The 12156-nt window shown below is 41.4% G+C and overlaps 1 protein-coding gene across 1 annotated transcript in view; it reads right to left on the minus strand.

The window, feature by feature from the left end:
- The window catches only part of arhgap21b (Rho GTPase activating protein 21b), a 51122-nt gene extending 40703 nt beyond the window's left edge, over window positions 1-10419 (minus strand). Inside the window, exons 1-2 of the mRNA XM_062526529.1 lie at window positions 10220-10419; window positions 9058-9235 (exon numbers count right to left, since the gene is read on the minus strand). Of these exons, the coding sequence (XP_062382513.1) occupies window positions 9058-9084 (27 nt within the window). The 5' untranslated portion in view covers window positions 9085-9235; window positions 10220-10419. The remainder of the gene's footprint in view (window positions 1-9057; window positions 9236-10219) is intronic.
- Window positions 10420-12156: the final 1737 nt, after the last annotated feature.

Raw genomic sequence — 12156 nt, forward strand, 5'->3', positions numbered from 1 at the left:
AGGCTGGCTGCGTCCTCAGGAGGAACAAACACTCCACCAGGGCTCTTCATACAAGCCAAAAGTTCATTAAGGCTCTTTCATAACAGTCCTCTCAGCTATCTCCAAATGGCATTATTTAGTTATCCACAGCCGCAGCAAGACAAGACGACTCCATCAAGGGAAGATTTCACCACGCTCACAATAAGTAGAGATCTTCAAAGGGGAAATAGCGTGCCTTTGGGAAGGTTAAAAAACACCGGAGCTCAAAGTTGCCCATAGACCCATCAACTGAACTCATAACAGAGCTTCATGGAAGGTGAATAACCCCAAGACTGTAAATGCACTAAAAGTAGCTAAAGGTGTGTTAAGGCGCTTCAACAGTTCCTAAACCTACATAAATGACATGTTCTTGTTACAGCCAAAGAATGTCAGAGGACAATCAAGACCGGACAAACAGGAAGAAACCTTATTAAACTTTTATTAAAACCGAGTTGTGAAACCAGACATGGCGGAAGAGTTGAAATGAAGACATTTCCTTGGAAAAACAGAAAATCATATGATGGACCACCACCAGAATGGACTGTGTAAGGCAGATCCCCTCCTAACCACACCCAAGGTACTTATTATTATTAAGATGAAAGTCTTCAGTCGTTATGGTCTTGAGTTAAACTGCCACATTTACAATGTGGTTAGGCTTTTTATATCATGACCACCCAACCAAGCATTCCCGTACGTAACAATTTCTAAATGCAGATCAGAAAACATGTTAAAGGATTTAATAGTTAAGGAAGTGGTCTGTGTATTATTATCTGTAAATTATATAGGCGATCAATAAAAGCGTGTTTGAAATTTGACTTCTGCATTCAGTGGGGACAGGCTATTTAATGTCTGGGATCTATGTGTTAACAGTGGTCTACCAATTGAGGCAGAAAGAAACAGAAACTCTTACATATTTCAACATTTGTTTATTCATTTGTTGTTTATTTATGGTCATATCCTCATCACAATACTGAACATTGCAGACTTCCCTTCAAATACAAACCTGCTGCACAGTGTGCAACTCTGCATGCGCCCAGCCTTCAACGTGTGTGTGTATTTGTGTGTGTGTTTTCACAGCCTCCCTGAACTCCTGCACACTAGACTGTGTTTGCAAAACAAACTCCCCTTAGGCACTCATGCAAAGCAGACACACTCACCTTGGTCCAACCCACCACTCAAAGAAAGTCACAAAGGCCACACGGCCATAGACATAGACTTGAAATGCCAAGGAACAAGGAAGAAAAGGCAGACAAACACATGCGCGCAAATAGGACACACACTTCATTTGGCCTATCAGTAGAATCAGTCACATACGTAAATGGTAAATAGACATGAACTAAAGTCAAGTGGCATGATAAGGTAAGATCAGCTTGTACTGTATATACAACTCTGTTCCAAAGACCAAGCAGGACTACTCCAGAGTTTAAGTATAATTTTACTGCAAGGGGATAGACTGCAATTTAACATGATACCTGAACAAGGGTAGTGGCCATCTGGTCTTCTTGCTACTCTGCATCTAGGCAAATGGATCACTCTTGCTATTCACATCAAAACAACCGAACAGATAATCAGACATAGGCCATAAGTCCACAACAATAAGCTGGCCTGGGGTACATAATATAAACGGTTATGGTTCATTCAAAGCCACACTTATCTATATTTAACGACCAATATGAGAGAGATCTATCTGTGACAGGGCAGCAGTGTGTAAGTGCACTAAACCACACCGGAGGCTCCAGATAACTCGAGTTAGCTGATGGCTGTCGAATTCTGAGGCACAGGCTGATCAAACCCAGCACTGTTCCGTGAAAGCCTGGAGTTAATGAGGCAGATGTCTTCCTGTTTACAGTGACATGGCAAGTACAGAGACACATCCACTCTGATAGTCCCCCATACATTCCATGCGAGTTCAATGTGTCCGAAGTGCAAAGAAACATTGAAGTCCACTATCAACAAAGAGCAAAACCGTATAAAATAGCTTTACTTAAGAGTAGCAGCTTGATCTCATAGCACCATTGCCACTTGAGTGAAGTGCTGCCGTTTCTCCTGGTCATTCATCCTGCCGACCACTTGTGAGATTCTGGCCGGCCACATGACATGCTCTGTGGAGAAGCTGAGCTCATCGGCTGAAAGGGGAGGGGAGGCTGGGGCCACTGCTGCTCCTTGACATGAATAGAACTTCATTTTACAAACTATTTCCACCACGTCTCCATTCACCAGCACATTCTACACACAGCTGTAAAGCCAACGGCACACATTCCGCGCACCTGTCCTGCAAGTCCATTGCTGTAAACCAATTTGACAGAAATGGACCTTGGTTTTACAACTCTCTTATCACATTCATCAATTCAAAGGATCTTCTTAAAGAGCACTGCCAACACAATTAGAATAATGTACCTTTGCTTTTACCACCAATATTAGTATGCTTGAAATACAACCGTATTAATGATGGCATCGTCTAATCTTGTGCCTGAAACATCAAGAAATGTCTACACCCAAACAGACAATCATCCTTTCTTCTCCAGAGGTAGTTAGTCAGGAATTTTTGAGCCTATTACATGGTGTCTTTTGCCATCTTACTGGAATCAAGTGCAGCACTGTGCTGTGCTGCGCTGTGCTATGCTGTGCTGAGATGCCACTGCAACATAGTTAGTTGCATAAGCGGTACGGTCGAAAACATGCACATTAACCGACGATGGAATCTGAAACCTACACACCTGGCCAGCGTCAAGAAAGCATGAGAGAAACCCGAGCTTGGATGACGTCAACACTGCTGGCTGCGGGAATAAAACTGGCCCTCACTTCTTAATTCCTCCACTGTTATGACAGAAGAACCAGGGAGATGGCCTTATTGGCCTAAGAAAACGCTCTCAAATCCCAACAGTAAGACAATTAATTCACCAAAGATATTGACTATTAGTGGACGGGTTGTAATCCAGTGAGTTTGACACAGGAGCACATGGCCGGGCCTTTAGCAAAGAGAAACAAAGAGAGCCCTCAGCGCAGGCCATTCGCAAAACACTTCCAGAATGTTCTGGGAAGGAGAAACTGGAGGCTGGCTGGAGCCAATTGACCTTCTCTATTAAATTGAGGATCCATTTTCCCCTCTCTGTTCTGCCTGGGTTAATCACATGACTCCTGGATGGGTGGCTGGGCCGTGGGAAATCGTAGACACTGGGTCTTTAACAAGGGTCTGGCCAGCCTGCACAGGAGAGGAGTGCAGAAGAAAGAGCGCTATAATTCAATCGCATTGTCTCTGAGAGGGGTCACGCTCAAGATCATATGCATTACCCTGAGCTTCATGAGCAACAGACTTCCACGGTTTATATACACATTTGGAATAGTTCTGTGGCCACTGTCCGACTTGGTCACTGATGGTGGCACCATATATATTGCTTATACAGTACATGGATATTCTAACACAGCCTATGATCTTGACAAAGTACAGGATTATTAATCTGAATCTGAATCATATGTAAAATAGCAATTCTCATTTCTTTTGAGATATTTTCTCCCCGACCACTAAAATACATAATCTGCTGATCAACTGAGACAGCTCCAATTTGGTCCTCTTGTATTACCAATGATTGCGCCTTGGTAAAAAGCTAATTGCAAAATATCCTACTTATTGTCAGCTCTTCTCGGTAGAGATCTTGTTGCCTAGAATGGACTGCATGTTCTGTTTAGTTAGAATTGACATCAACTGAAAGGTGGTACAGTCAATTGTGAAAAAAAAAAAAATCTTGGCTATTTTTCTGTTTCAAATGTAGAACTACAAGGGTGGTTACTGGTTCTGTAAATTATCTACAAAATAATTGGAAAATCTGCATTTGTAAGAGCACCAGTTGTAAGAAAACCTCTCCTAAATTTAAAACATTGATATCCATTTTAATTATCTGCTGGCTACTAAGGATATCCAAATTGGTCCCCAAAAGGTGTTGCTGCTCTTGGTGGATACAATTCAGAGACAGCAGGTTCCTCAGCTATTCTCACCAGCCCTACCACAGACAAATGCAAGATAATCCAAGTAATCCAAGCATTTAAGATGCAAACAAAACTAACCGGTACACTACAGTGGTGTCCACTAGTAACATATTGAATGAAAGAGGGGGTTAATGCCATAAAGTACATTGTATAGTGTATGTGGTATGCTGTATACTAGGATGTGCATAATATAATATTGTTCAGAAACTTATTTAAAGATGATACAATTTATAGCTGAGATAAACCATCCCTCATCCCTAGTTCTGCTAGGCTATAGATTGATACCACAAATTCAAGGACAGAATATCTAGATCTTTCTCAGTGTCCAAACAGTAAGCCATACTGGTTTAAACACTATGGGTGAATAAAGCTTTGCCTGGTTTAGAGGTGTGGTAGCGATCAAAGTTGCTGTGTGAACAGGTCATAGGTGAGGCAGTGTAAACAAAGGCCTGGGGTTGAATTTTCAATAGTGCTCAAGATGGTGCATCAGCATGTTCTTTGACAAACAGGAATGCAGGCTGTCCATGTGTACTGAGGACATTACAGGACTCATATGTGGCATGAGATCATCTGGCACCACAACCCTTAGCAGCCTCTATAGTTCAGTAGTTCTAGAGGTGAACATCTCAGACCAAACAGGAGTATGAACATTATTCTACTTTATGGGTCACATTGTGGCCATATTTCAATTGCAATTTATGTTGATGATATTCAATTTCTATTTTTGCAGTGTACTTTAGGTAAAGAAAGTCAACACTCCTCCTCGTGTCATGATGCGGATATTAGACAACAGAATATCAGAAGTCATACCATCAGGCCCACAGCAGCTGCTAATTTACTCGTTTACAAAACTCTCTCCTTAGCCTACCTGTTCATTCACACTAAATCATTACATTCTGACTCCTGGTTTTTCTTGTGTGCCTTTTTCTCTAATGGACAGCTTTCCATACTTGGTTTAAACCTAGACTAAGACAGACAATTGTTCGACAAACTAGTCATAAAAATGTAAATCAGTTACACCTCCTCGGGCAGCCTAGTATCTTACACCTTGTTACAACTTTAGAGTGAAAATCAGCAGACTAATGTTTGAGAATGGCACACACTACATTAACATCAGAAACTCACTATCACTAGTGACTAAGTCACTATTTCTCATAGGATTAATACACGTCTGTGACTAGCCTTCCAACATAATCCACAAGTGGTTGTGATCACGTTGAACCCAAAGCTGACTTTTATTGGTGAGCTGATTTTGAGACACTAAACTTTGCCTCAGGCTACCGGTATGTTGCAAACCGTTTCTTGGTTGCTGTTTAACTTATCTAAGGCTAAAGTTAATTGCTATACTATGTGTGCTTTTGTAAGCTCGAACTGATGAAAGCTAGGTAGCTAGGCCAAACTGATGCATTTTAGCAACACATTTTTACACCTTGCTGTAAAACTCCTTCTTACATTACTGGGTTTGCAACCAGGAACACAATAGGGAGGCAGCTGCAAACAACAGGTGCTTTTAGCTACCTACCACAGAAAACTATGATTCATGAAAACTAGGCTTAAGTTACAATAACTGGTAAAGATATCTATATTTTTGTAGCTTTTTTTAAACTAAAACACAGATCAATGCCTGCATGACACAAACTTTTACTGTAAACTTCACTTTTTCATTTTTTGGGTGAATTTACACTCAAAGCAGTTGAAGCAACAATAGAATAAAGAAGCAACATGTGATTATCGGGTTGGAGTTTTGACCACTGACCGAGCCTGAATCTGCTGGTTTAACCATCTTAGGGTATACGGGAATAGGAATAACGTGATAAAAGCCATGTGGAAAACAACACAGATATGACTGACATAATAGCAAAAAGCCTGTAGGCTAAACATGAGGCTCTCTGCCAGGACTGACACATCTCCTTGAAAAACAATGAGCGAGTGGGTGGGGGGGGGGGGGGGGGGGTTGACAGAGGGCCGCATGCTTGAACATCACCTTGGCAGTGTAACAACTCGATTTAAAAGGGGGTGGGGAGAATCCACTGGGCGAACTCTAATTTAAAGCTGACTTGACATAACTTTGTCACCAGATCATGCACACTCGACAATAAGCACTGTGTTACGGCTTCCTGTTCCGCTCAGCTGCAGCCCAGGGTGAATGAGGTGCCAAACTAGAGCAGCAAAAACAAACCCAGGCCCAAGCCCAAAGCTCACATTAAAAAAACACACACACACATACACACACACACACAGACTACAGCCATCACTGACAGAGAAACAACACCAACACCAATTTAATGACCTGAGACGATCCTTCAAAAAGACAAATTTACAGCTGTGAACAATAAAAAACACCCATAAGCTTACACACGTTCTGGACGAAAAGCGATCCAGTCAGCAAGTGCGTAGGAAACAGCTTTTTGAAACAAATGCCAAGCAAGTTAGAATTGTCATCACTATCCTTAATCACACAAGAAAGTGAATCCTTAAAAAATTGGCGTGGACAGACCTGATGTTTGGAGGCACACCCGAGGCTGCAGATCAATCCCCAGTCACTGTAGCCCGTGCACCTCAGTCCACGAACAGCAGTCATGTTAAAGCCACGCTCCTCCGAATGCGCCACTTACACCGCATGGACAATCATCTCATTGGAGTAGCCTCTGTAATCAGGCACCTTTCTTCCAGACACTCCTATCTAATAAGTCTCAAAAACAACTTTGATATGATACTTTATGTCCAAAAAGTGTACATAAATAGCCTCGGCAATAAATTCACAGAGTGCCAGTGCAAAGACTTGGCTGACTCTCCGTTGGGAGACGGAGAGGGATGGGAACCAGTCTGCCCCGTGCCAGGGTGGACCAGGCGAAGGCCAAATCATTCAGCGTACCAAACAAAAAGATGCTTCTTCGACCAAAGCGGGCCAGCCGACAGTGAATGATCAGTTAGGACATCACCATACGGACACAACTGGCTTATTGGGTTTTGACTGAAAGGAGAACGGCCCACCAAATATCAAAACAGAGGGGTGTCCTGATTTGGGGAGAAAATAGGTCTGCTGAATAAATTTCATTTTACAGTGGGCTCCTGAATCAAGATCCACTGAATGACCAAGGGGGGGACTTGTAGCACATTCTATTTTCAGCATGATACTTGTTGTATCACTGTTACTGACAAATGAATGATATACACATAACCCTGTGACATTCTGTGTGAAGGCAACATTATCCATCTCTTCATCAGTGATAAGATATTTATAACAGCAAAAAAGGCAACTTGCAAGGATCCTTGTGAACTTAATTCTCATTTACTGACTTTTTAGCTGAATGGGAGAACACCTCAAACAAAACATGTTTCCTATTTCTAAAGGTAATGTTCTCCATATTTATGTGTGTGAACACAAAACAACACACACGACAGGGGATGTAGTTTGGTTGTGGTTCAAGATGGCTACAGTTCAATGAAAACAATTCAGTTCTGTTCGTTACCAGTTGAATTTCATGGCTCAATAAATCAACATGATCGACAGCTTTTTTACAGATTGATAACCTTGCATCCCACATTGCTAGATAAAGACTACACACAGCCTTCATCCTAAGATGCCAGTTCTACACTGCAGTGCGTTGGATTGTAAAACATAACTCATGCAATTCACAGGGGTCAAGTCCTAGTCATTCTTTCCATCCTTAGCTATTACACCAGCTGTTGCCAAGTCTGCCTCTCTTTTCCCAGGCCTTTTTTGTCTCAAAACCTGAACCATCTCTTTCCTTTGTGATGAATTAATTTACGCTGTGTGCCTGTTTATGATGATGGAGCAGAGAAGACATCCGTCCCTCAGACAAGATTCAGCAGAGGAAGGAAAACAGAAGCCGAGAAATATATTAGATTAGAGGAGTGCAGCGGTGGTGGGGGAAGAGAAGAGAAATATGCAGACCCTATAAATAGGTGAACTTCCACCCATGGCCAATGTGGAGAGAGGAGATTTACACAAAGGTCTTCATTCAGACAGTGGACAGTCAGGGGGGGTGTGGGGTGGGGGGGTGGGTGCATAAGAGACGGGGACTACGCGACTGTAACTGGCAGGGAGGGACAGACTTCAAGCAGTTCCACTATAATGCCCCGTTAAATCACTGACAACATAATTAACATCCATGTGCACATGTGACCATTTCCAATTAGTAGGGAGAAAATGTCAATATCATGTCAGATCACTGTAAGAAATCTATAAAGTCATATGGTAGGCATGCACTGATGATAGTTAACAGCAGCCTCCTGTAAAAAAAAAACAACAGCAATTCATGAAAAAATGACCTAGTAAAGGATCTGAAAATGAACTAAAGACAACAATCTGCTGCTTGCACACAGATTGTGTCATAAACATTATGATTACCGTATGAACAAACAGACTTTTGGGCCAGTACATCACCAGGGCTGAAACTATTTAGTGAGGCCTTCTTTGCTATTTGCTGCACTTCAAACAGGCAAAACCCCACCAAGAGAATATCCTTCACCATCTAAGGAATTACATTTTCATTCGGAAATAAGTTTTGCTTTCTTTTGCTCCTAGTCTATCAAAGGTTCTGAATATGCTGGATACACCATGGGGTAAAACAAGGCATTGGTGACGCAAAACTTTTGTTCAGTTGATAATGATATATGAAAAGATTCAGACACCATGGACATACCAGTGTTTACATCAGCCAACAACCACGCATGACTTCCACTACTTCAGTCCACAAATTGTTTACTGTCTCGACAGTCACCACCACTGCGTGGGAAACAAATGTGTCACTGGTCTACTTTTAGCTAAGTTATGTCTCGGTTGGTCTACGGATACGGGGGAGTACCACACACCACAAAAAAAGGTTGACGTGGACCTTTTTGAGCAAGAACTTCCCGAATACTCGATTTGTGTGGTTAGACTGGAAAACCACACACTTGATTTACGGAGCGTAAACATGTTTTTACCACTGATTATGTATATAAGGGTTTACCCATATATACAGTCAATGGTTTTACCCATAGTTGACATCATACCAAACGAGGCAATTTGAAAAATAAAAGACTTACCTCGCCCATCCGATGTGTCGCCATCATTTAACTTCGCAAAAAAGGCGACGGTTGTCTGCAGCCCACATTGAGGTGATATCCGACAAAAAACTGGAATAAATTCAAATCCCGACTCGTTCAATGGAAGACCAGTCTAATCCACTCCGTGTTCCTCCCTCATATCTTTGTCGAACAAGCTCTGTATTGATAAACAGGTGAAAACACAATAACTGAAGAGCTTATTTAGGCTACTCACAAAGCTCCAGTGAATCAAAAACAAAAAAGTAGCCAAACTTAACTACACATCTAACATTTTAATCGTATGGACAGATCACTGAAGAGATAATACACTCAACTGAACTTTTCAGCTTAATGTTAACTCGATTATTTATGTTTAAGTGTTTATTTGAACGTTATCCGTTTAGGTGATTATTAACAAAAGCAAGTAGCCTAATTCAAAGTCGGCTTTACAACTTTTCTGGTATTTTTTTTAAGCTTATCTAATCAAACAAATATAATGTTTGGTTGCGATATCAGTTTGCTTTCATTTATTTCTAAATAAAAAAAAAACACTTGAAGAGTACTTTCCAAAAAAACCCAGAAAGTATTCCAAGGTGGCACATGCTTTCCATGAGCTTCGTGTGAGATCCCCTGTTGTTCTCCGACTTAAATGAGTTCCACAACCACGCACAGCGCATAACGTTAGCGAGCTAGCTGGTTAGCAAAAACAGCGACCGGTGAAAAACTTCAAAGCTACAACGTTTAATGTTGTGGTAGGCTGAAGTTTGCCAAAGTAGTTTAACAACTGTTTTCGCACTATTAGGTGAGACATGACACACACATGTGTGATATTACGTCTGCAGCTAAATGTTTAGTATATAACAGCATATTAGCTATCAAGAGGTGGGTGCGGGTTAAAACTCATGGACTACTAAGCCGTAGCCACCAGCTAGCCATAGTTCACTCGTCCACCGTGCTTAGCGTTACTTGAATAACAATTGATTGTTTCTCATGATGGGCATCTAATATATTGAATTACATACAAGATCAAAACAAAACGAAAGCGAGAACGAGATCAACTTCAAAAAGTCCAAACATGTCTATTCTGAACCAATAAAACTTCGCGTAGCAGCGACCTAGCACAACAAAAATGCCTCGGTAGCTTTACAATGGTTGCTCCTACCTGTTGGGAATAAAGCACCGTGACAAAGTGGTAAACGCCCATTGAAAACTATCCAGAGTCCACTATTTTACAAAGAAGTTGGTTTCAAATGAAGTATCCCCTGGCGTTTGTTTCTGTTTTGATTTTACTAAGCAGTTTTTACGGCGCAAAAGTTTTTGTAATTCCCAAATCCATCTCAAAATACACGCGCCGCGCACTGTTGGAATTGTGCAGCAGGAACACAGAATCCTTGAAAACACCACCCTCCTCTCGCCTGCGGTCCGCTAAACCAATCGGATTGTACCTAACTTTCTAAGTTTAAAATGTAGCCAATTAAATGTGTTGTTGCAAAGAACAGTTTTTGTACTAAATGTATTAAGTACACTGCCACATACGGTTTGAATAAAATTAACAGATTTATAATAAAATAATCAGATTAGGGTTTTACATTCTAATGGTGAATACACTATTTTTACAATATTAATAGTAATATAGGCTAGAATGTGCATAGCACGTTAAACAAAAGATTGTAAAGTAATAGATAAGCCTATCAGCCTATGTATTTTGCATCTATCATTTTATATTCCTGATGTGATTAATGAGGTTTTCGACAGTAACAGATAATGACTAGTTTCATCAGCCTATTTGTCAGTCAGGCATGATTGATATGTCATCACACACGGTGTGTTGTTTTTGTTATTGTTTACTTGTATGATCATATTAACATATTAGCATAGTCCTGAAAGATTATTCCTATAGATCTATTTATTTTGTTAATTTATACATGTATGTACATACAGATTATTATTATTATTTTTTTTATTTTGTTTTGGGGGGGGGTTTTGGTCAGAAAAGACTGGCCTCTACGGTCTAGCCTACTCTAAATCTCCTGCTTACACTTTTAGATTTCATTTCATAGGAGTTGGATTGTTTTCTAATAAGCATTGATTCCGCTTGAGAAGGGAATTCGTATACTGTACAACCCTTTTGTATTTAAAAGTGTAACAGCCTAATACACATGATTGTTGCCATTAACTTTAACTCATTCTCTCTTGCATCCAACAACTGTTTGGTTGCATTACTGGAGTCACATGCCACCTTAGTTCAAAGAGGGGTCGGGGAGAGTTTGGCATGTGGCTGGCAGTGCTGAGGAATGTCTATTTGCACAAGTTGCCCCTCGAGAGCAACCGCCCGTGGGCCGAACGCTATGCCTACAATCTCAAATAGCCAGCACAGTGCTTCCCCTGTCTGTTTTCAAGGCGTATGATGGCCTAATTAATGTTCAGTGATATTTTTTTTTCACTGGCTGAATGAGACAAGGATAGTTTCCCTTGCAGGATCAGGATTGTTGTTTTGTCCTAGAATTACACAAGACGAGACCCTATTTGATCCGCTGCCTTTTCAGCTGTCCATGTGGATGACTGTCTGAGGTTCAATTTGGTAGACTTCCTAAACCACCGAGGAAGAACTGAACTGAAACATCTAATTTAGCCCCAAAACTGGGTTAAGCGCAGTTGTTTTTGCCTTGTTCTATTCTGAGCCCACACATACACACACAGATACAAAGCGCACTACACACATACACACACACAGATTTTTAAAAAAGTGTTCAGTTTCATCAGGGGGCCCTAACAAATGTTCCTTTCATTCGAGGGCAGAAGGGGCCACCTGTTGCTGGGATTGGGTGGCCTTTGTTCCAGGGTCATCCTGACCAGGGACTTTCACAATGCTGCCCTACCCAGGGAGTTCCTCTCTGCACCGACTCGCTGGGAATGCCACCAAGCGCACACCGGACACTCTCCTGGGAACAGCCAATGCGGAGAGCATGTCAGCTGCAGGCTTTGCTGGAAATAACAGACTTGCAAGCTCCCCATAAGTCACAGATCCAGAGTGCAACCTATTCTCAGTTACTGGGTTTCAGAGTTGACAAATTCCTGCTTTCATCTGAGCAGTTGAGA

The sequence above is a fragment of the Sardina pilchardus genome, chromosome 2 (genome assembly GCF_963854185.1).
Source record: "Sardina pilchardus chromosome 2, fSarPil1.1, whole genome shotgun sequence".
NCBI lineage: Eukaryota > Metazoa > Chordata > Actinopteri > Clupeiformes > Clupeidae > Sardina > Sardina pilchardus.